Source organism: Podarcis cretensis (genome assembly GCF_951804945.1).
Source record: "Podarcis cretensis genome assembly, chromosome: 6".
Lineage (NCBI taxonomy): Eukaryota > Metazoa > Chordata > Lepidosauria > Squamata > Lacertidae > Podarcis > Podarcis cretensis.
Window position 1 is genome coordinate 34693586 of NC_137175.1, and position 25983 is coordinate 34719568.

Sequence of the window (25983 nt, forward strand, 5' to 3'; positions counted from 1 at the left end):
TGTTGCTCTGGATACTTTTTCATGCTGTCATTTGAAGAAATTTCTCATGTCCAAGAGATCTTGTACATGAAAGAGAACTTTTATACAAGCCAAACAATCATGACATTTTCTTGATTTCACGGGTTTCACGGTCTATGGACATAAGGACCAAATGGAAGTGTCATAACTAAGTGAAACAATTTGCCTATCTAGTCTACTACCATTTCCTGTTCTGCAGCATCCCCTGCTAGAGCTACTGGATCTATTTTACGGTGGATGTTGGGGACTGAACTTGGGACCATCTGCATGATGAGCATGTGCTTTACTACTAAGCGATGGTCTCTCCCCTAAGGATCATCACAGTTGGTGATGATCGGTATACAGCAGCTGCAGCAAAAACAAAAAACCCCCCAAACCCTCAGCAGAATACAGTCTGTGGCAAATCAATCATGTGAAGCTCACACTATGCACTGAAAGTTTATATGACAAACTGATATTCCTTGCTGCATCTGTCCACATGCTGAGTCATCATGAGAATAGGCATTTGGAGAAGGTGCTTCAAGGGGCCAGAAAGAGATAGATGTAAGTGGGCAACGTAACCATGAAAGTATTTTGACACCATAACTAAACCTGGAGGCGTTGCATGCTCAGAGGTAGTAGCAGTCCATAACTGTGACTAACTCCAGTGGGAGAAGATGACAGATGGCCATGAAGGAATTCAACAGGACCAGCAGTCAGTAATACCCTCTGTAGAAGTCAGTGGCTTTCAAACTGTAGTCTGAGCCCTGAGATTCCTTGAAAGTTTACCCAGAACCCCTCAATGAGAAGATCAATGCATGGCTGATAAGCTTCCTTCAGAGACAGTTTACTAACTGCTACCAATCTCCCACATGAATGCACAGCAGCAGGAGCATGTTTGGGGCATTTACACAGGGCAGGGATGGGAAGCCTGTGTTTCCTTCAGATGTTGGTAGCCAGCAGTCACAGCCAGCATGGTGAAAAGTCATGGATTATGGGAGCTGTAGTCCAACAACATCCAGAGGACCACAAGTTCCCCATCCTTGATGCGGCACCAGCGAGGCCCTTCAAGTCTGGCTTCCACTTGGTCTGAACTGTCTATGTGCCTTAAAACAAGCTCCAGATGACCTTAGAAATGCTATGTGGTTTACTGACAGGCAACTTCTTGTGAAAAACATTCATTGAAATAGAGAAGTTTTGAAAACTTAAAGTCAAATGACAAGATGGGTATTAGAAGGAAAATCTGTATTAGAATTCCTATTGGGTGGGTTGTGGGAGGCATATAAACTTTCTGTTTAGGGCTTAAAGATAAACCCACTCAGATGTTGCCCAGTAATCAGTATTCAGAGACAAGTTGCCTCTGATTCTGGTGTATAGCTGTCATGAAAAATAGCTATTAATCTCCATGAATTTGCCTAATCTCACTTTAACTAGATGGCCATTCTAGGCATGAGTCCATGTATATGTAGTTAAGTCCCTGGCACAAGTAGGGTCAAAGAGAGAGAGATTTAAAAGACTCTTAAGTACCACAAATCTCTTGGGAGCAGAGCAAGCAAGTTCTGGTGACCAGCTCAGTTGAGTTGATTTAAGCCTCCAGTTTAATGGTTGCTTCTGTGCATCCTTTTTTTCTAAATGTAGCTTTTCATTTAGCTCTACCCTGCCATCTCTGCTCATTTGCCAAAGCAGCTGTGCAGGCAGTAGGGGGTCAGTGGTGTTCCAATTAAAGGGACCTGGGGGTGGGGGGTGGGATAGGGAGAACAAAGCCATGTGCCAAGCTTCACTTGCTAGCCTTCTAGATTTCCACCATGAGCCCTTGCAGGGCAGAAGCATTCCATATCAGAGTTCCAGGCCACTCGAGAGTGACAGCTGGCTGGCTTGTGTCAGACTCTTGGGCACTTGGGTATCTGGGGTTTAAAATAGCAGTTCTCTGAGGCCATACAATAGCAAGGGCTTATATGGGCTCTGGGGAGGGGAAGAAAAGAGTTGCACAAGAGGCTTCAGCTGACACTGCCAAAATAGCAGCAAAGCTTAGCATTCCAAGCTGTTCCCTGCTGGCATTCCTCCAATCAGGCACCCAGCCCGGGGGTGGCAGCCTGGGGTGGACTGGCCTTGTTAAAGCCTCACTCTTTTTAGTTGCATTTCTCAGACACTGCCCTTGTCTCCACTGGAAGGACTCTCACCTGTTCTCTGCACAAGAGGTAAGGGATTCAAGCTTAGATAGCATTCCTCATTCTGAAGTTCGCCAGGGCATAGGATATACCTGGGAATTGTCTGTATGAATATGGATATTAATTGATATTGGACAAAATCCTTTCCTCCCCCCTCCCATTCTCAATGGGGGCACAGTTTCTGAGCCCCCCACATACATACTGGTTTCAAACACCCATAGCAAATAATTCCTTGTAGAGAAGCTACCCTCTGCTCTACATCAGGATGGAGAAAGAAAGAATTGAGCCCTCCCTGCATGCAAATATGCCGTTGGAAGGTGATGGAATGCAAAACAAGAAATGCATCAGTTCATGCATAAAATACATATGGAAAGCACAGGGATGAGCAGGCGACAGAATTCAGGAGATAGAACTAGAAGTATAATAGAGTTATTCAGGGCAAAACTGGTTTGCCTAATGGCACATTTACAAAAAGAAAATCTAAAGTATGGCGGGTATCAGTGTAGCATCTAGACAATGACTAGATCTGTGTTTTGGGTTTTGTTTTGCAAAGCAGAGTGTAAAAAGCACCTCTGGTGGAATTTTGTAGACCACTCAGCACACAGTTTGAGCAGGGGGAGCTCATAGTTGTAGCAGAAATGTATATGTATTCTGAATCATCCTCAGGTTTCCTTAAAGTCCTTTGCATAGTGCAAAACTATGTCATGAATGCAGTTTGTAACCTTACTGAATTAGGCTTCATTTTTAACTAAACAGTTTGGCATTTATAATTGGAGCTGCATTAGATAAAAGAAAAGTTACTGTTCTTTTCATTAAATCTTATTGTTGTTTCAATTTTTTGCAAATTCATATTTTGTTCATTGTGGTTCACAGCTGATAACTTGTTTGTTTAATTCTTTGTGGGTAAAAATTGCCAGCTGAGTGTAAACATATGTGGTCTTCTAGGAGTTTTGCTTTATTAAAATAGTTGGGTCTAAAGTGAGATCTGAAGTTTTATCAAAATGTTATACAATATGGATTCACCTGGTCCTCCTGTCTGGAATCTGAACCTGTGGAAAGAATTCCTACATGCTTTAGGGCTACAATCCTACACACATTTACAAGGGAGTCAGCCTCAGTGAACACAGAGGGACTTACTGCAGAGTAAACACGTATAAGATTGCACTGCTTAATAGATGCTGGATGCATTTCTTAGCACCTGGTGAGAGGATAGGGTATCTGAGAGATTGAAATGCCTAGAAAGATAATGAGGGGGCATCTGCTTGTGGCAGCTCAAAGGGAACTAAGGAGGGAATAGAGTCATACCACCCAAGACTATAGAAGCTAACAACAAATAACTTACCTTCAAAACCATAATTCAGGGATGGAGAAGATGTGGCTCTCTCCAGATGTTATTAGATTCCAATTCCCATCAGTATGAGCCAGCTTTGTTAATAGCCTGTGTCACAGACTCCTTTTATAATCTTGACTGCATGACTCTCTTGAATTCACCCCTCCATCTAGAGCATGAGTGGGGAACCAGCAATCCTCCAGATGTTTCCAGACTACAACTCCCATCATTCCTAATCATTGGCCATTCTGGCTGGGGCTGATGGGAGTTGGAGTCCAACAAGAACAACATCTGGAGTGCTGCTAGTTCTCCATCCCTGATCTAGACAGTGAGGTGTCCAATTTTTTATCTGTAGATCCTGGTTCATCATTGTTAAAGTTAGCCTGGTCTTGGAGTAGGGATGCTTGAGAATTTCATTGGGTCTGCATTTATAAGCAAACTAGCCTGATTTGCACATTCTGGATCAATCTACATTTTGCAAAACTCTGTGTGTGTGTGTGTGTGTGTGTGTGTGTGTGTGTGTGTATTCTTTCCTCAATAATGTTGTAGACAAGCCAGCATTTGCCGTGAAGCCAATGTTATCACCACTCTATGGAGGAATAAGGATCTCTGTTTGCAGTAGTCTCTCATGTAATATACAGGATATTTGAATATACATGTAAGATTCAAACATGCGCAAGACTCCCAAGACAAGTTGTGATTTAGATGTTATTGCAACTTTTCTCCCTTTATCTTTCACAAAATCATTTTGTGAATGGAGGCAGTGGGATCCTTGATTCTGCTATCATACAGCTGTTGTACATGGCTCAAATAATACATGCTTTGATGCTCTGTCCCTAGGCAGAAAAGAGAAACATGGAGGTATGGCAAGGAACAGATGGCCTGACACATGGGAGTTATTTGTAGCGCTGGGCAGAACCTCCCTACCAAACCCCTCCAGTTTCACTTAGTTTGGGGATTTGCTTCAAACTTGAAATGGGCAGGCTGGATTTGCTGAGAGCTTTTGCCGAGACTCAGGAATGTTTTGAGCAGCCAAGACTACTGGGCAAGGTCCGGACAAGGCTCACACTGATGTACAGTGTCAGGTGGAAACATGCAGCTCAGGAAGAACCTGGCTTTAAACATGAAACTCAGGGGGGAAATGGCTTGGGAATCTACTGAGGATTATGGAGGCCTCTATTTTAGTGATGGATACAAAGCTTGGAATCCAGGCTTAATGAATTGTTCTTGGAAGGGAAGGGAACCGAGAGATTCCTTAAAGGCAAGTTTCCATGCCCATCACCCTTTGATATCTCAGTCTTTTGTAAACATAACAGCACTTATAGAGGAGGTTACAAGCAAAGGTTGCAGTGATGGCACCAGAACACAAAATATTATGGTGGGCACAAAAGGGGGGAATCAGATTGCTACAGGGAGGCAATCCTCAAGCCATCTTTAGTCTTGCAAGTGGAACAATGCATAGATGAGGTGACACCCTTAAAACCACAAAGCCTAAACTGCAGAATGGAATTAGGATTCACTCATCCCTCATCCTCTCTTGTCATTGTGCATGAATTTAGTGTCCATGACAGGTTTAAAGCCACATTTATGCCACAAATTCCATGAATCTCCAAATATGTTCTTTGGGCCAAAGTTTACAGTGCAAACCCTTATCTTTATATATTTCTACTCCAGTATAATTGATTGAAGATCAGAAAGGAAAAGCATTCTGACTATTTGAAAAACACCTTTCCTTGAAGTACAGAAAAGAGGGTTGGGTGGGGTCAAGCTGTGGGTCAAGCAGGAGTGGAGGAAGGGGGTGCAGTGGGGGCGGTCCACCCCGGGTGTCACCAGTGAGGGGGGTGACAAACTGCCAGACGGCACTCACCTTGGGTCCTGAAGCATGCCTGAGCCACGCATCTCTCCTGTGAGTGACGTGGTGGCTTGGGCGCCCGCAGGCTCTGCGCTGCCCAAAGGTCCGCCCGCTGCCTCCCCCCAACTGTAGGGTGGCTGAGTGGGAGGAGGCAGGCAGACTCCTCGGAGGCCCCGTGGAGCGTCTTGCCCCGGCTGGCCCCGCCCCATGGGTGGCTGGCCCCGCCCCTGCACAGGGCATCAGCTTGCTCCACCGCTGGTGTCAAGGGCAGATACTTGCCACCCTCACCCCATGTTAGTACTGTCTGTGGTTAGCTAGGAGATAAGTGTCCTCACATTCGTATCTCAGGTGTAAACCAACTTTATGTTGAATGAAGTCATTTGCACTGGGTTTACAGAAGTCTGTGCAATGCACCATCTCGGGATTTATTATCCCTTAAAGTTGTATGTCTGAACTGACTCCAATGAAATGCACTGCTGATGTTCCACCTGCAGTGTTTGAACTTCAGGTCCCTACTTGAGGTTGAGATCATCAGCTGATCAGCTTGCATGTATGACCCAGCCCTTATAAACAAGCCCACACTTTTGGGGATGTTGCTGTTCATGTCTTGGGCTAAATGCATGAATGGGGACCAGGTCTGTGCTTCCAGACCCCACCCATCATACACTCCCACCCCCTCGACATTTGTGCAGGTGTGATATCTGCTAAGGAGATACCTATATATGCATAGACAGCTGAAATAAGTGTAGGTTTCCATACACTCCATAGCCCTGGGTGATCAGGATTCCTGATCACATGGCAGTCTTGCACAGACATCTCTTTTGTAAACATTGTGTTGAACATGTGGTTGTCCAGGAAGCAGGGTGCACAGCAGCAGCAATGGGGTCTGGAGAGGTCGATGTGGTCCCACTCCCCACCCATGCCCTACATATAAACATCATTTTCTGCTGTGGCCCTCAGCATCAATGTAAAGTTGTCTACCTTACAAGGTTATTGTAATGATTGCTAAGGTAATATGTTGACAATAATTTTTATTAGTTTTCAGTTACAATAATCCAATGGTAGCCTTATTATAACAATGACAAATTATAATACAATTACTAATCCCAATCATTCAGATGCCAATTTATATAATTTAGGTGGCCTCCTACGTGCTAGAATTGATGGCTTGATGATTTACTTTGTTTCTGTCTTCCAAAACCTTATTTGTCTCAATGACATTCCATTCAAAATAACAATCCCTTATACAACAACTGCAATATTAACAACATCCATTCATCTTGACACATTAAATGATTTATAAATCTATAGGTGAACCATTCAAAGTATATCCTTATTCCTCCTGTGTGTGACAATTATTCTGTCTGTGGTGTTCTTTCTGTCCTTGTAAAATTGTTTCCCAGCTGTTGCTGCTCTCCAGATTGCTAAGGTAATATGAAGCACATATGAGGGAAAAATACTAGGGATGGCTACACTATTTACTGCCTTTTCTCTGCATTCAACGGGACTAGAAACATTATTTTAAAACAGATATTAAATGGAAAGTTGAACAAGTCCCCTACCCCAGTTATGACCTTGCTTCTCAGCTCTATCAAAAGTAAACCCAAAGGACATGGCCCAGTCAAAGATATGTGCTCTCTGGGCTTGAAAGTTAAGTACAAGCTTAAATCTCTCCCTCCGAAACCAGTGGGGCTGAAAAGTGCTTAACTTGGGTTAGATTTGGCTTTTAGATATTTAAACCCTCTCCCCACCCTCTGCTTTCTGTAGTTGCCATTTTCTAAAGGTGGAGTCATAGCAGATGTGGTTAAAGCCTTAATAGCATCCTTGGAGATTGCCTAAAGAATATTTGTTAGGTCAGGAACTGAGGTTATCACTTTTAGTTTAAGGTCCTTGTTTTTTAAAAACCAAAACACCAACCTGTAACTCGTTTGGGTTCCTTGATATAGAGAAAAACACAATTGAAAAAGACAAAAAAAAAAAAAGACAGATAAATGGATATATATCTGTATAGCTATATATATCTATATAGCTATGAAATTATCCCAATCACTTTCGCCTTTGAAGATGTGTAAGGAAGAAAAGAGCAAATGAATTTACCCTTCATAAAAGGGAACAGCAGGAAAGGGGATAACCTCAGAACCTTCCACTCCAGATATATATTTTTTATTTCTTTATCTTTGTGACACTCTCCACATATCTCTTACTTCCCTTGAAACAGGCCTAATTCTCAACACTGTGTACCCTGCTCTATCTCACATCGGGCTTGCTCTTGGTTATCAGTGTTGGGTGATGCTGTTGCTAATCTCTTGCCACCTATTTTAGGAGAATTTTGTTCCTAAGCAACAGAGCCATGGAAGAGAATGGAGGCTCCACTGTAGTGGTATATCAGCAAGTCAACATTTCCAAATCTGAGCCAAGATGGAACAGCTTCCAGCAAGAAACTGTGACTTTTAGGCATAGATGGCGCTGCTGTTTTCCTGAAAGCTTAATCATTCCACTTCTTGCATGTCGAGGTCCCCAGGCCACCCCTCAAATAAAACACAATTCACACAGAATTTTTGTTTAAGGTTTAAAATACATAAATGTGAGTGGTTGCTTAGGCATTGGTTACGACTATCTGGCCTCGCCCAGGGACAAAACTGACTTCCGGATTCCAGCGAAAGCCAGTAAGGGAAAACAATATTGGGGAGAAAATGGAGCTGAGCCCCAGGCCCTCACCTCTCCCTGCATGCTCCCAGGGGCTTGCAAGGCCCAAGCCCCAGACCAGGGATTTGGACGAAAGCATGGCGAGCCCCTGGATTCCTTTAACGGAATTCCCTTGCAGCAGCAGCATTGGAGGGGCAGGCACAGCCAATCCTTACCCCTCCACCAACCAAATTTTTAACCAATGCCTAACCGCAACCTTAAAAGTTGTGACGATTTGCTACGCAGTAGGCAAAAACCAAATGGCACCAGCCAATCAGCCAAATGGACAAAATTCCTACCAGGCCCCTGCCCCAACGGCAGGCGACCCCATGACAGGCATAGCAAGGTCAACGCACAAGCCCTAAAATTAGGTAGGGTGGGCGGGTGATCCGGTGGACACAGCGAAAAAGAAAGCTCAATGCTGCGTGCCCTGAATATAATACCTTTGGTCCAACCCACAAAATTGGCAACATCAAATTTACCCCAGCAACCCAAACAGCCCAATCACTGCCTATGGCCATCTAGACAATCCTGCCCAGCAACAGAGGGGTAGCCTGTCAGCCCCCACCACAACACATGCTCTCCATGAATGAGAACACACTTTGTCAGTAACTTTTTGTCTCCAAAGACGTCATGATGTAATGACTATGTACAGAGTACACTAGAAGTGAGCAAAAACCAACCACTTTTCTAGTTCAACTATATATTACTTGAGGTCCAAGAAGCTTTTACGGCCTTCAAGCTCATGTGAGAATGCTGAAAATTTCCTTCCTTCCTTCCTTCCTTCCTTCCTTCCTTCCTTCCTTCCTTTCACATCAACAGAAGCATTTCATAAACGGTCACCTAAGACAAAATTAAGTCTTCTTTCCTGGTTTCTGGATTCCTTATATAGGCATTGCACCAGTCACTCAATGAAAGGTGATAAATATTGCTGCACATCACTCCAAACTCTGAGTAATGCGAGATTCCATTGGTTCCAGGTGCTTACCCAGAGTTTGTGTTTCCTTTGAAATGAAATACAGTGGAAATTGTGGTGCCCTTATGATATATGGTTTATTTACACATATATACAACCTGAGCCTATGATGGAGGGGTTCACAGCATGAACACCCCATAGTGTTTCTTCCCCTATAGCCACAGCCTTGGATTCAACCAAAAATCAATCAGGCATCTCCCCCCCCCCCCAGTCTGCTTCCTTGCTTCTAGCTCTTGTCACTCAACACTCCTGTCTCCTCTCTGGCCTTTCTCTTTCTAACTAACAGTGAACTGAAAGACTCCCAGTCCTCATTGCTGCACAAAGATAGCGTGCAAGGAGTCTGGGGATAGTGGACATGATGAGGAAAGGCATACAAAATGGAAATAATTAAGACTAGGTCATTTGTTTTTGCCTTTATTTTGTGGAGTAATTAGATTTTGGGTTTTTTTAATCACTGTACATATTTTACAATCAAAAGTGCCCAGTAATTTGGGATGGCTCAGCTTGAAACACGTTTTGGACATGATTTGCAGAAGTCTCAAGCCTTGTTCTGGTAGCAATGTATGTGGTCCTGGTGGTACTCTTCCAAGTTCTTAAGGGTGCATGAATCACCGTCAAATCACTGTGGCTGTATCCATGGATGGGCTGGTCACACATTATTACATCATGTCAGCTATGCATGTGACATAAAGGTATTTTAATTTTTCTCACGTGAAGCAGCCCCAGGACATGCTGAAAATATACACACTTCTGATATCTCGATATTAAAGTGTGTCCCACAAGACAAGGGTGGACAGAGGGTAGTTTGGCAAGTACTCCCAGTCCTCTATGTGTTCTGCAGTGGAATTGCAAGGATTTCTGACTCTCAGTTGTTTAGCAGTAGTTTTGGGGTAGCCAGGAGTATAATTTTGTGTAGAAAAGCTACCGTATGTACTCCATTCATTTCTGATACTCAAAACAAATTCCTGGGCTCAGAGTTTTTAAATTTGAAGTGCATGTTTTTTGCACCAGGCTCCAGCTGGCAGATGTTGGGGTCCTACTAAAATTAAATAAAATACTGTCTTGCAAGGTTTAAGTCTTTTCATTCTTGCTCTTTAAATGAAGATGGTTTCTAGAAATGCTTAATGAGGTGTGTCTGTGATTCAGGGTTTCCCAAACTTCTAAGTTCACTGATCCATTGATGAGCTTATAAAGCTGTCATCAACCCTCAACCTGAATTCTGAGAAATGTACATACATACATACATACATACATACATAATTGGATTTGCATGCTGCCTTTCCACAGTCCAAACAATGCTCAATATGGCTTACAACATTAAAAAAAACCACATAACTACAGCATATCAAAAGGAATCATAAACAATAAAGGAAAAATAAAAAATACACAACCAAAACTGAACATTTTCCACATAAATCACAAGATCTAAAATAAAGTTACAAAAATTCAACAGCAACAGCAGCATCAACCCCCTAAGCCCCCAAGACAACACCCTATTTATTAAGTGAAATAAAGTAAAGAAATATCAATGTATAGTAAACATTGATTAATCACCCATCACCATGATGATGGTTTTTTTTAAAAAAATGCTGTTATTTTTTATCTATGTCATTTTAAAGTGTGATATTAATACTGTATTCTTAGTTTTAGATTTTAGATTTATGTGGAAATTGTTTTCCATTTGCTTGTGTATTTTATTATGTGGTTTATTCATTGTTTATGACTTCTGTAATTATGTAAATCTTGCCATGTTGTAAGCCGCCTTGATCATTGTTTTTAACTGTGGAAAGGTGGCATACAAATAAAATTATGATGATGATGATGATGACGACGACCATTACAAGGAGTAATGAAATGTAAAAAATAAGGAGGTAAAACAAGTGAAAACAATAATGACAAACAATAAAACTACAGGGTCTGAGAGTACTGTTGCATTGTGGAATCACTGTAATAAATACAGTGGCTCTTCATTGACAAGGGAGGCACACTGTCCATGTCCATGCCATGCTGTTCCCCTTGATTTTTCAAATCCCTAAATCCTAATTAAATTTGTAAACTTCTTTCCCACCCAATGGTTCTTTCCAACCCTTAGATCTTTATTTATCCCCTGGACAGTCCCCTCAACCTCAGGGGGTCGGTACTGACTTCTTTGGGAAACCCTGATGTAAATAGACCACGTAGGAGCATAAGGTGGTACAATAAGGTATTGCCTCGTGCGCAGCAATTTTTATCTGCCAAATGTGGAAGGGTATGTATTACCCACTGCAGTGAAGGGAAGGGCCATAGGGAGCCAGTGTGGTGTAGTGGTTAGGAGCAGAAGCCTTGTAATCTGGTGAACTGGGTTCGCTTCCCCGCTCCTCCACATGCAGCTGCTGGGTGACCTTGGGCTAGTCACTCTTCTCTGAAGTCTCTCAGCCCCACTCACCTCACAGAGTGTTTGTTGTGGGGGAGGAAGGGAAAGGAGAATGTTAGCCGCTCTGAGACTCCTTTGGGTAGTGATAAAGCGGGATTTCAAATCCAAACTCTTCTTAGCTCAGTGACATGTTTTGCATGCAGAAGGCCCCAGCTACAAGCCCTGGCATCTTCAGATACAGCTGGGAAAGATTCCTGCCCAAAACCCTGGTGAGCCACTGCCAGTCTGTGTAGGTAATGCTGAGTTTGATGAGCTAGATGGACCAATGCAGAACAGAGTTTCCTGCGTTCCTCAGACCTCTAGATCTGTACTAAATCTGTGCTGTTAATTTCAGCAAACACTGCAATATATATATGTGTGTGTGTGTGTGTGTGTGTGCATGTGTGCCATGGGAATGTGGGTGAAATACCATACGTAATGTCTGGATTTTCCATGGGATTTCCAAGGCTGAGGGTGTCCTAGTTGTTAGTTTTTTAAAAAAAATATGGCGACCCTAGACAGCAATCCTGGCGCAAGTTGCAATGGAACTTACTTGGATAGTATCAGTATTGTAAAAAGACACACCTTCAGCTAGTTCTCCAAGAGCATCATAGCTATTTAAAATAGCTGCCTGTGATTCCTATTTAAGTATCACTGCTTCTTTTTCTTTATTAAATTACAGGTAACTGAAAATGTCAGACACTGAAGAGATCATTGAGGAATATGAAGAGTAAGTACTAGGTTCTTCAATGTTTTCCTTTCCCATCTATATGCAGAAATGTGTCTTGCTTTTCTGTCACTCACATTGTTTTATGTGGCTGTGTGGTCATTCAGATATGCCATTCCTATATTTCTACAATCTGGTCCAGAGGGGAGAGAAATCACAACATGAAATCATTCTGAATGATTAGGGTGCTGATCCATAGCAAATATTTTATTTATCTTCCCCTCTGATGTTTAGGTAGTGAGTGCTGCTGTGTAAAGAGCTAAAATGCTACTATCTACATACAAGGAGGTTGCACTTGGGGAAACCATTCTTTAGGAAAAAGCTCTGAAGGGGGAAACCCCTGAAAGAGGCCAATAAGAACTGAGCATGCTCAGTGTTTTCGGAATGCTGACTGACTCTTGGGAGGAGAACTTTAAAATGGGGCTGGAGAATGGAATGGAGCGGCTGGAATGTGGAACACCAGGACTGCATACTGCAATATTTTGTTCCAGGTCATTAGATAATAGCAATTGATAAACCTAACATTTATGCATTTGTGTAACACTTTTTTTTTTAAGTGCTAGTGAACGAGCCCCCCTCCCTTTTAGCCTGTGATCTTTGGATGAAGGGTGGTATAGAAATTCAATAGATATAATAATAATAATAATAATAATAATAATAATAATGAGGAGGAGGGAGTGAAGATCAGCATCAGAATTTTTTTTTGGGGGGGAGTGAATATCAGCATGGGAATAATAATAATAATAATAATAAAGATTATTATTATTATTATTATTATTATTATTTATATCCTGCCCATCTGGCTGGGTTTCCCCAGCCACTCTGGGCGGCTCCCAATAGAATGTTAAAAACACGACAAACACATCAAACATTAAAAACTTCCCTAAACAGGGCTGCCTTCAGATGTCTTCTAAAAGTGAGATAGTTGTTTATTTCCTTGACATCTGATGGGAGGGCATTGCATTCCACAGGGCAGGCACCACCACCAGGAAGGCCCTCTGCTCTGTAACCTCATTTATTGCAGTGAGGGAACCGCCAGAAGGCTTTGGAGCTGGACCTCAGTGTCTAGGCTGAACGATGGAGGTGGAGACGCTCCTTCAGGTACACTGGATATAAAAACACACACTTAATGAAGTAGAGCAGCGTAAGTGCCAATTTCTAATTCACTTCAAGCACCACAAATGTCTAGGGCCAGCCCTCTTGATAATTCTAGTATTTCTCATAAAGCACTTAGAGGGTTTGTTACAAGCAAGTGGTATATAAATTTTATCAGAAAATGAAGTGTTGAGAAGGGATTCCAAACCCCAGAGGTGAGGGTCTCACTAGGCTTCTTCTGAAATTAAAAGAGAATCTGGGTCTCTGAGGATTCTTGGGACCTTCACGTAGGAAACCTGTCCCAAGCATAGAATGACAGACTATTGGGATTTAAAGATTTTGGATACTGGAAGAAATGTAGATACAGTACTTAATTAGCAACCAGTAAGAGCCATACAGCTATAAATTCCTGGGAGGTATAGATGGCTTGTGACTTGGTTATGTCTGTAATTTTGGAAATTCTTCCTACCTTTTTTGATCCCATTACTCCCACTCACACAGACTTTCTCAGTTTTCTACGCTCCCATAGCTCACTCATCAGCTTCTTGTTTTCCAACTGCAAGGAGAGAGCACTGAAAAATGCTATTTCATAGCCTGCCACATTCCTGCTCTGGCATTTTTATCAACACCTGTTCCAGTTACTTGAGCTGCATCTCCAGCTGATGCACAACATGAAGTCATGCCTAAGCATGTCGTATAGGCAACCTGCTCCTTCCAGTCCTCTCCCCGAAAAATAAGCTGGCCCTAGATCTGCATGCCACTTCACTTAAATGTAACCAACTGTCCCTTAATACAGCAAGCTTTTAATTGCATGAGGTGGGGTGTGAGATGGCCCCAGGTATCTGCTTATCTATTCCAGGGGTTTGGAAATACATGTGAACTCCTGCCACCATATGGGCAGAATCCACTCAGCAAACAAAAAACAAAAACCCTGATTGTGAAACAAAGAGAAGTGTCTTGTTGCGGCATCTTAAAGCTAGCAGATTTATTCCGGCATGAAATTTTGTGCGACATGACTCTTCTCTGTTGTTTCTGCTGTAACAGGTTGGCATAAATTGAAAGTTGGTTGTAGTGCATTCTTCCAAAAAGAATATGTGTCAGAGACCATGGATCATGTTGTTCTAAAATCACTTACTATTTATTATTATTATTATTATTATTATTAGTAGTAGTAGTAGTAGTATTATTATTGCAAACCAGCCATTATTCTAATCTAGCTGTTTTCCCTTCTGCTTTACAGGGAACAGGAAGGTAAGGGAATGAAAACTGTCAGATTAAGCATGTTTTCCAAATCCACCATTGCTGCTCTAATAATGCTCTCTCTTTTCCTCTCTTCCGACTTGATGCAGAAGAATGCGTCGAAGAAGGTAGGCTTCCATTGTTACTATAAGAGTCAGGGTTAGATGAGGTGATGTGTTCTATTGGGTCATAACACCATGCCATTAAAAAAAAAAAACTATTATGGGATTGGAGACCTTAATATGTATCATAAATTTGTTATATACATATACTGTATGTGAACAACTATTAGGTGTCTCAGTGTAGCGAGTGTAGCTACTGATGTGTAGCTACATCGTCTGAAAAGGCACTTTTGCTCATGTCACCATCAGCTGAAATGGTGATATGGGGGAGAGCTTGTTTTCTGTAGTGGCTTAGAAGTGGCTCCCACTATGGGGACCTCCTGGTCACACAAGGTTCTGTTTCTTTGGTAGTGTTCTATCATAAAACTGTTCTGTTTCAACTGGAAACTCCTTATAGAATTTTTGTGTGAAGAAGAAAATGAACGTATGATATCTGGGTTTGAGGATTGAAGAAAATATTGATGCATAGAAAGCGGAATTGTTGGGTGTTTTCTTGGAGAGGATGTTTTGAACAATTTTCTATTTATAGCTGACAGACAAAAAATCCCTTTTATTTTATATTATTTTATTTTCTTCCTTCCTTTTTTATTTTATTTAGAAAGCGCAGAAAAGTGTAGGTTGAATACGGCTGAGTATTTGCCTAATATTGTGTGTTATGAACATTTAATCCAGCCTTCATCAACTTGGTGCTCACTTGGTATTTTGAACTACAACTTTCACCCATTGGCTGTGGCTGATGGGAATTTTAGTCCAACAGATCAGGAGGGCACCAATTTGGGGCAGGCTAACTTAATCTACTATTTTAGGAACCTGGGTAGAGTATTTCATTGCCAACGGGACTGACACTGATAAACTCAGTCTGGAATGAGCTTTCTGCTGCTTGCATAGTATCACTAGAAGCTGATCAATGTGTCTTTGCGTTTATTTTTTACAAGCACACCTCCTCTTCTATGCTTTTGTATGAGGTCATAATTACTGCCTCTGTGTGTGCATGGATATGTGGGTGTTCTGAATGTTCCAGGCCTTAATATCCTATTGAACTTGGCAAATGTTTGACTTCACAAGTGCTTGGCATCTGAAAACTAGGCGTGCACACAAATGCAAAGCAAAGATCAGATCAAGAGACAGCTGTTTTGTCTATAGATGCTCCAGCTTGAAGCCACAGCTTTCTGTGATCCCTCGCTAACCTTTTCTACTTATTCCCTTTCACCACCCCTGCTTGCCCTGGTTAAGAAGAGGAAGAATGGATAGAGGTGGAAGACGGTAGTAGAACATTTCTTTACATTTCACTTTGCTGCTGCTTGCCAATGACACACAGACAGAATACTTACTGACCTATCGTGCATGGAAATCATAAGCATTTATGTACTGTGTGCATCAGTCAAAGGCCATACCTGTTTGGAGAGCTACGAAAGAGCCCTGGAAATTGTAGTTTTGGAAGGAGGAGCTAGAGATCTCTCCCACAGAATTCTCAGCATCTCCCCAAAATACAGTTTCCAGGATTCTTTGGGAGAAGCCAGGATTATAAAGCAGTTTAAAATCTATATATGTTTGTAGTATTGATATTATGTAGCCTATGCAGGTTTATGGCTTATGTTTAAAATCACATGTGGGAAGTGGGCTCATTCCTACTCCTCTCCTCAATGTGTTGGTTTAATACAAAAAACAAATGCCTAGTGCTTATATAATAGCGTCATTCAGATTTGGGTACCAGAAGGTAGCCTCTGTGGGTGGCAGTACAATTTATGATTGACTCCTTTTGCACCATTTATTTCCATATCTGATATTTGAAGTGAGACGTTTTTGAGAACCACTGTCTTCTAACCCTGGTCACAAAAAATCTAAATGAGATTCCATCATATTCTGTGGCATCAAAATCCCTAAGTAAATTGTGTGGTGTGTGTGAAGACATGTTTCATTTCTCCAATTTTACAAGGTGACCCTGAGTTCTGGTATGATGGAAGAACCCTTCCATCGATCCACTTTCTTCACACCAGACATCACCTCATAAGCTTCTATCACATATCACCTCTTTAGTTATCTGTTTTATAAACTAAAAATCCCAAGATGCTCAGCTTTTATCTGTAGGTGAATGTGCTGTAAACCTCTGACTGTTTTGGTTGCCCTTTCTTCTTTGTTGCTCTGCATTTAATAATATTGCGATGGACCAGGAGTGTGGACCTTGACTAATAACCTGCCTCTACATTTGAGGTGTGTATCATGTTGAGGACTGATGAAGCTCATCTCAAACCCTACCTCCCACAACAGAAACATCATTGAACATCATTAAATTGAACCTCAGTGTGTTCAGTTTAAGATGGCAGTCCCAAGTTATCACTTGTCATTTAGCCATGTTCTAGAAATATGCTATCTTTCTTTCCCAACCCCTCTTCTCTGACCAACGTCCCAATGGCTGGGATTCATTACCTCAAGCAGAATTTTGTGTAGGCCAGCAATGAAAATTCTCAGATCTGTTGATGTCATCCTGCTGTTTTCTTCTTTAGAACAAGAACAAGAAGAACAAGAACAAGAACAAGCTGAAGAAGTCAAGGAAGATGAAGATGAACCTAGGGCAGAAGGTATGATGTTCTGGTGAAACATCTCTGGCCAATACAAGCATTGTGATGGAGGGTCTTTTTAATGAATAAAAATTCAGCAGCATTGTTTTGGTTAAGCTGTGATCTCAGAGCACAATTGTCATGGGGGGGGGGAGTGTGTAAAAATAGAAAAATTATAGTAAGAATGGGGGATAAAATTAATTCAGTTTGCAAGTAAAGGTGAACTTAAACAATCCCCACTGTTTGAAATGAGAACCAAAACACCACAAGCCTTCAAAATTCACACAACCAAATTTTTCACTGTGTTTCTCCAACCAAACAGTGCTTACAGAAATGCATATATTAGAAGAAAGTGTGCATAAAAATGAATATAGTCATGAAATTAACATACAAAAAAAATGTACTCAACATAGCACTAAGGAGATCTTTCTGTCAGCACAAGCTGTACACTGTTTGGGGAGTTCTGACTCCCCAGAGCAGTTTTGGAAGAGTGGGGTGAAAGCCTCTTGGCACTAGTTGAATTTGCTTCATTACATTGGGGGAAATTGCTTGCAAAAATGTACAAACGTGTGCTTATTAGGAAAAATGTGCTGGCAATTTTAAAAGAAATCTGCAAATTGCTGCAGAACTGTGGAGAACTGAATGGGAAAATGAAAAATTGAGAGAATGCAAATGGACAAATCTGCTGCATGCCTAGTGGTTGGTCCCTTGTACGTGGTGTATGTTTCTTGAGTAATAAATCTTCTATAACAATGTTCCATCCCTCTATGAGTCTGGCTGTTTCGCTGCATTCTCCTTAATACTTTACCAGCATGGGCAGTAAAGGAAAGCTGATGGCACAGGAAGATAATCTGTGTTTGGCAAATGGGCAGCCTTGCACTTGCAGAGACTGCCCCCCCCCAAGACACGCTCCCCTTAAAAAAACAAAAACTGTGTGGAGGAACATCATGGCTTTAGGGAATGCCCCCCATGCTTTGGTGACATCAGCAATCATTACATCCTATAAACAAATATTTTTCCCCCACTGTGGAAAGCATCTGGCACTCTTTACTGATAGTAGTTCTGCTTTTCCCCTCTGACTATAAAGGGAGGGAAACCTGTAATATTTTCAGGGGAAATAATGTATTGGGAAAAGTTTTCCAAAATTGGTACCCCCCCCCAACCTATTCCCAGAATTTTACTGATTGAAGCCACCTTCTTTGGTGAGTCCAACTGTTCTGGTGTTCATAACACTGACATCACATCACCATCTGTCCTGGAGCTTCTGGTGTTGTGAAAAATGCAAAAGAGGGGACGCCCCTGTCTCTGATCACCAAATACCAGAATGCCAGCAATGTAAACTCTCCCAGCAATGGGTGAATGAACTATGAAGCATGCTGGGAATGCCGTAATCACAGCTTAGAGGAAATAAATGTATCAGGGAGTGTGGGGATTCTAGACATAACTGCGCTGGCGTGGTACATCTCTAATCAAAATTCTTTGCTCTCCTTTTAAAATAGAACAAGAAGAGCAAGCTAAAGAACCAGAAGGTAAATGAAAAGTGCGCACCGTGGACCAGTATATGTGCTAGGGATGCTTGAGGAGTTTAGTGTCTATAAAATTCAACGTAAGCTGATCTGGTCTGCATTTCCTGGATGAGCGTGCAGATGGGGAAGCAGTTATCCTTTGGATTTTGCATCTCTCCCAAATTTGCAGTAGTGCTCTCAGCTCAAAGAAATTACCAGAAGGAAATGCATATATTGTGATAAAACGTAAATATACAGATCTTAATGCTGATATATAAAAAAAACCAATTCACAAGTGTATGTTAAAATGGGACTGAAGTCATACAATGTCCCATCACGCACCTGTTACAATTTTTACAGCATTTCCCCGTCATTTTCTTTACTTAAATAAGTTCATTTTTAATTTTTTTGGGAAGCAGGTTTGTTGGACAAGTGTACAAAATCCATGTCAATCAGCCTGAGAAACCGAGGCAGGAACTAGAAAGGAGAGATACGCATTCCCCTGCAGTTCAAGAGTTAAGAATGTGCCCTTAACTCTGAAACACACACAGACATATTAAAAAAAAAATCTGCCCAAGCCTTTATTCACATGAAAAAGTACAGGGGGAGATGAGAGATGAGCGATGGGAGCAGAAACAACCCATATAAGCCTTAAGGGAGTCAGTAGGCCTGTCTTTTCAATTTATCTACAAAGGGAGCAGGTAAATATTTCTGTTTGGCAACTCTTTAAATGTTCATTTGGTTTCTTGCAGGAGAATCAAAGCCTAGGCCCAAGTAAGTATAAGTAAAGTGGATTTTGATGTTATGGTTAGCAGGCAGTTGTTGAGGCAGGGGCAGTTGTGTGGAAGGGGGAAAGGAGATGGTGAGTACAAGCACAACTGAAGAAAAATATTATTGGCTTCCTAAAAATTCAATTAATGGCAGCTTTGTAACATGGTGCACATTTACCTGGAAGTGAGTCCTGCTGAGCATGGTAAACTGTACTTCCAAATAAACATGCACAGGATTGCACTGTTAACAAAATCTTTTTAAACAACAGCAACACTGAAATTTCAAAAAAGCAAATGCATGGTCTCTTTGGGTGGTACAAAATTATCTAGATTTTTTTTTTTAAAAAAATGTTGCCCACAAATGCAGAGACACTACTAAATGCATCAGGCAAAGTGATGAGACACTATCTCAAGAACAACATTCCCACCCCAGCTTGCCCAGTGATGAAGTTATTACAGCTGTTCAGTGGCTTGTATAAGTCAAGTCAAGGAAACTTAAGACTACTGTGACAGCTGCGGCCATTGTAAAAAGCTCAGCAACTGGTATGGCATTCCATACGGCGCCCTCCAAGAAGCTATAAATTGTTGACTCAGCTTGGAACTACGTTCAGTTTGACATCCAGTTTAAATAAAATGTGCAGAGTGAGTTCTAAGACAGGTTAATGTAAAGTTAGCTGCTCCCTCCCAGATTTTCATTGTTAGGAATGGAAGTTTCACCATAGTAGAGGGTCTTTTCTGATTTGATGGGGCTATCTAGTTATTAGACTACTGGACACATATGGATATAAAATGCTTAGGGTCCCCCCCCCTTTACCTTGCATTTAGTGTCAGGTTGTTGTTGTTTTTAAAATGATTATATCTTCCATTTATGCTATCTATGGACTCATCCACTTCCATTTGTCACTGGTTTCTAGGCATATATCTATGGTTTGTAAGGCATAGGTGCTAGCAGGGTACTACAATAGTTCAGTTGATAGAGCATGAGATTCTTAATCTCAGGGCCGTGGTTTGAGCCCCACATTGGGCAGAAGATTCCTGCATTGCAGAAGGTTGGACTAGATGATCCCTGTGGTCCCTTCCATTGCTACAATTATATGATTCTATGTTTGTCTATATTGTCTTGGCCAGATTTACAGTACTTGGAACACAGAGACAGACCTCTTTGAAATCAATGGGATTAAGCATGGATTCATGTAGGAGATCAATAATGTCAGCCAACCCTGATAGAGAGATGAGATGTCAGGTGTTGCTATACTAGTGGCTTACCTCTCCCCCCCCCCCCGTCCTCCAATTTCAGGCTCTTTATGCCAAATTTGGTGCCTCCAAAGATCCCTGATGGGGAGAGAGTGGACTTTGATGTGAGTATTAGCCATCATCATCTCATAAATCTGTTTCCTTCTCTCTCTCTCTCTCTCTCTCTCTCTCTCTCTCTCTCTCTCTCTCTGTGTGTGTGTGTGTGTGTGTGTGTGTGTGTGTGTGTAACATACCAAACCCTCATATTGTCTTTTCTGCTTTGCAGGACATTCACCGCAAGAGAATGGAGAAGGATCTGAATGAGCTGCAAACTCTGATTGAGGCCCATTTTGAGAACCGGAAGAAAGAGGAGGAAGAGCTGATATTCCTCAAGGACAGAATAGTATGTCTCTTCCAAAAAGAAGAGAGGACTTAAGAGTGTTTCATTCAGATCCTAAAGCCACTTGTCAGTGATGCAGAGCCCCACACATATTCTGGGAATGCTTAAAAATGCACATTCACAATATAATTAATGAAATGGCAGGATATTTATTGTCTAGACCCCAAAACTATATTCTGGACTATTTTAAAGCCCCAGTTTTAGAGGCTGATCTAGAAGTATGAGCTTACATGGGTGCAATAGGTAGCTATAATATTATATTTTTTACCATGGGAGGTATCATTTGGATGCTCAGGTGGCAACATGTCAAGTGTCCAGCATTTTCAATAGTGTTATAGTTTCAGCCTCAACTGTGACTGGCTCAGGCCATGCTGAGTTAAGGAGGGGGACATTCATCAGAGTATACCAGGCCCCCTCCCTGAACAGGTACTGGGCTGATTTTCTCCTGTAGGAGCAGCGGCGAGCAGAACGAGCTGAACAGCAACGGATCCGCAGTGAGCGAGAGAAGGAACGTCAGGCTCGCTTCGCTGTGAGTATACCCAAGACATGAAGTCCACAGCAAAAAGTCACTTCAATGCCTTTATGAGTTTTTTTGTTTTTGTTGTTCTGACAAACCCCCATTTATGCATGGGGCAAATTTTCCACTTAGCTGCTCATGTAAGAGTTATACTCAAGCAGTAATATGAGCCCATCATACTCAAGCAGTAATATGGTCAACCAGGGAACCCAAAGCCTTGGAAATGCAGGGAATCAGTGACATAGGCCTTATGTATAACAGACCAAAACCAGACTAGAATTGCTCAGTTTATAATGAAAGCACCACTGTTACTTATTTTTCTAAGTGTTCCCTTTCCCCAAGTGCAGAAAAACAAGGAGGAACTGATCTGGAATCGGCTAATGAGCTTGCTTACTAACTGGGATTGGAGAACAGAACTCGTTCTGTCTGATTTGTGTCCATTCAGTCTCCTAAACAAGTTTCTATTTGATGTCCCTGTAGATCAGGCATGCGGAGCCTGTGGACCTCCAGATGCCGTCATTTGACTCAAACTCCTATCATCCCTGGGTGGGATGATGGTGGCATTTGGAGGCCTACTGGTTAGTCGCTCCTGCTGTAGACAGATTCTCTTTAACTATCTGCCGTTCTGAAACCTGTCTGTCATTCTGCCTGTGGCAGGAAGAGAGAGCCCGGAAAGAGGAAGAAGAAAATAGGAAGAGGGCTGAAGAGGATGCCAGGAAGAAGAAGGCTTTCTCGAACATGCTCCATTTTGGAGGCTACCTACAGAAGGTACTTATCTAGCCTGAGTGTTCTTCCAGAAACTGAAACTCACATCTGGGGACAGAATTTCCTGTCTTGGTGTCTACTCACCTACATGTTGTATGCCCAAATAGCTCAAATAGAGACTGGTAAAGGTTCAATGAGAGTGTATCAGGAGCTTTTTAGTCTTAGTTTTAATCTATGTGTACTTATATACTCTGAATTCACAGTCCATGTCCCTGTCTGATGAACTGGGCTGATGAACTCTGATGTTCTCAAGAACTCTGATGAACTCAAGAACTGTTTTTTTAGACAGAGAAGAAAAGTGGAAAAAAACAGACAGAGCGGGAGAAGAAGAAAAAGATCCTCAGCGAGCGTCGAAAACCTTTAACCATCGATCACTTGAATGAAGACAAATTGAAGTAAGAAGGGAAGCTAGTTCTGGGGCAGCAGCCAGAGGCTCAGGGACCAGTAGGGACCTATTTTCTTCATGATGAAGAAATTAGATGAAAACAGTCTTCTACCTGCCACTTTCCCCATAGTTGTGATTTGTGGTCTCTCAGAGTGCCAAACTAGACATGACTTTAAATGCGTTCTTTGCATTTAACATACAGACTTTTTGTTTTTAAATGAAAATAACATCCACTGAGGCGACTGATAATTATTGGGATCAGAACAAGCTTTTCCAGGCTAAAGTACACTGGAGGCACAGTGACCTTAACATAAGACAGCTCCTAAAGCGTTGTAAGATTGCCACAATCCTACAGTTACAGCATGCATTGTGTGCTATGCTGTTCTCCATATTTGGGGTTATGTGAACACAATGCAATGCTGGCTTGGCTATTACTATGGTACTATAGGGTACAGTTAGGATGCATGCGGCAATGTTCCCCTTGCTTCTTAGCCCATCACTCCTTGGAAATGTTAACTGCCCACAACATGCATTAAATGGTAGCAGAAGGTATTATATCCCACATGGTTACAAGTCAGGAAGCCATAAGAGGCTGTTAAATCGTACTAATGCTTGCTCATCCAATTATCATGCACTGTTTCCAAATGCTACTTGCATTTGAGTTTAAGCAGACAGAGTCAAATGAAAAGGAGGGATCCAGAACACTAGAGGGTGCAATAAGCACATAGAAGCAGATTGGAGGTGATGCAGTATGAAACCTCAGGTAGATCAAGGGCTTAACTACATATTACATCAGCTGTGTGACTTGCAGCCATATCCAGGGATTAAAAAAACCCTACAGGTTGAGCATGGTTTCAATCAGAACCACAGTATGTGCATCCCCAGTCAAAAATGCCCTAATCCTCATGCTGAAATAATCAATAGAAAAAAAAATCTGCTTATGTGGTTTGGTGATGCACATTAGTCCTATTCAGGCATTACCACCTAAAGAGGGAACATAGGCAGAGAGAGCCTTCACTGGTACATAAGATTACTCACAGCAGATGTCCATTGTAAGCACATGAAGAGGCAGAGGAGTTGTGTGGGGAGTGGGGCTAAAGGTGTATTCTTGCAATCTCTCTCTACTCATGTGCTCCCTCGATGTGGTAATGTCTGAAGAGGGCCGCTGCTTCACTTGTGCCCAGGTTGTTCCACACTTGGCAGAAGACCCAGTTGTGGCAAAAGCATCAGCATAGGTACCTGTAAAGTAGGAATATACTAAAATGTGTGATTTAAATTTAAGCACAACTGGGACTTTCAATAATTTAGGAAACATTCTGGCTGAAGCTATAAATGTTATGTATACTCATATTCACAGGCTAAAACACACAGACATTTATATTCATATTATGTCTCTCTCACATGCACACATACATCATATACCATATGTTCACACTCATGGACCACATACAACTCCCTTATAATAAAGAATATGCACACAATTTTTATGCGCATATTCACATGCACAATGTTGTATAGCTAAGATTCTCATTCTTACGTTCAGCTCACTTTCCTACTCTGGAAGAACACGCTCACATTGCATGTTCCTATGTGCATATATAAGCATTGGCAACCACATTGATTGATGCTGCATGTTCTTACAACAGGGAAAAGGCAAAGGAACTGTGGCAGAATATCCATGACCTGGAAGCTGAGAAATTTGACTTGCAGGAAAAGTTCAAGAGGCAGAAATATGAGGTGAGTCTGCACATCTGTTGAAATATCTCTGCTTTCTGAAAGGAAGGGTGCTTTTTGCAAGAAATTTCAGCAGCATCCAAAAAACGATTGCTCTCCGAGTAATTTTTGAGACATTGTATCAAAAGAGGACAAAAAATACCCATTCATTGAGAGGGAGAGCAATGCTTTCTGACAGCTGCTTCATTTGTCCTCACTTTGTGGCTAAATTTGATTGGCTACATATTGTCACATTATCATCCTTTTCACTATTCAATCCCAATTAGCTAGCATCACCCCTGCCACTGATGCAACAAGTATTGTCCTCATGGTCAGTTATCTTCATTTGCTCTGTGGGACGTCATGTTGACATTCCATCACGATACCACCCCATTCAGCACACAATTCCTGTCTGGCTGGGATTTCCCACATTTCTGTAATCAGCAAGATGTCTCAGTGATTATAAAGGAGAAAATGGCACTGAAGCAGCAGCAGATTGAAGTGGAAGGGGAATATAAACATTTTCATCATGGGAGCTTTTCAGGAAATGTTTTCCCTTCTTTGAAAGTGTTACTTGCACCTTGAAAATTGAAATGGGCAAACATTCAATGCAGTTTTAGTTGATACTTGTCATGCTTTGCCTCCTCTTTTCCTTCTTGCTTAGAAAAACCACAGGTATGTCATTTGATCATACTTGTCTCACTGAACTTCATCTCCCTTTGGAACCTACTTCAGAAATCAGAGCCAAATGGCTCATTAAATGAGTGGAGTCTGGCACTTTTCTGCTTCAAATGGATGTAGCTTTATGGATGAAGTAGCATCAGTCTAGGTCTATGAAGGTCCTGCATAGTCTTGCCAGACATTGAATGACACCCCAAACCACACCATAAGCTGCAATAGACTGTGTCAAAGCCAGCCTGGCCCATTTCAATTTGACCACCAAATATTTCTACCCTGAAGACCACATTTGTAAGTGCCTTGTGATCACTCACCTGCTTAATAGCTTATTGAGTCTAGATAAATAGTGTTGCAGCCGCTTAATTAATCTGCACTAGAACTGGCTCAAATACACCACAGCTCACACTACCTGTCTCTTTCACTAACATCACATTCAAGCCTAAAATGCAAATTTCCAAACTTTTGACTTGAAATTCTGAGGGTAAGATAGGGGAATGAAATCGGGGGACATATTGGAAAGGGAAATTGTCTGAAACATTCACCAGTGGTGGGGGCTTTCTGAATGGCAGGGGGAGGTGGCAGAGGTGGCAGCAATGACAATATTTTTCTTTTGGGGAGTGGGTGTCTCATTAGTGGCAGTGATGCTTTTTCTGGCAATTGCCATTTGGCTGCTTTCTTTTACCAAAATGCCCCAGACTTAGTTCTGGAGTATTTCTGATTTTCCCCTGTTTTTACTACTTCCCCTCCAGCAGCTGCCATTTCTTTGCGGGGGGGCCAGAAGAATGCTTCATCTAGGGCATTCTCATTTCAGGGCTTCAGTGATGGGGTTGTGTGGATTTCTGCAAGCCTTGGCATTTCCTCAGGCCTGCTGATATC

At 41.8% G+C, this 25983-nt stretch overlaps 1 protein-coding gene across 3 annotated transcripts in view; it reads left to right on the forward strand.

Annotated features, from left to right (window-relative positions):
* The first annotated feature begins 2103 nt into the window (after window positions 1–2103).
* The window catches only part of TNNT2 (troponin T2, cardiac type), a 28745-nt gene continuing 4865 nt past the window's right edge, over window positions 2104–25983 (forward strand). Inside the window, exons 1-13 of one of the 3 annotated variants that reach the window (XR_013840284.1) lie at window positions 2108–2195; window positions 12083–12141; window positions 14572–14589; window positions 15817–15846; window positions 17088–17162; window positions 18641–18670; window positions 19399–19420; window positions 20714–20774; window positions 20936–21052; window positions 21501–21578; window positions 22224–22334; window positions 22617–22726; window positions 24363–24453. Coding sequence is in view for 1 of the 3 variants with exons in the window: in XM_079981904.1 (XP_079838030.1) it covers window positions 20721–20774; window positions 20936–21052; window positions 21501–21578; window positions 22224–22334; window positions 22617–22726; window positions 24363–24453 (561 nt within the window). In the remaining 2 variants the exon portion in view is untranslated. Of the gene's footprint in view, window positions 2196–12082; window positions 12142–14571; window positions 14590–15816; window positions 15847–17087; window positions 17163–18640; window positions 18671–19398; window positions 19421–20713; window positions 20775–20935; window positions 21053–21500; window positions 21579–22223; window positions 22335–22616; window positions 22727–24362; window positions 24454–25983 lie in introns of all 3 variants that reach the window. The other 2 variants (XM_079981904.1, XR_013840285.1) reach the window with 2 other exon arrangements.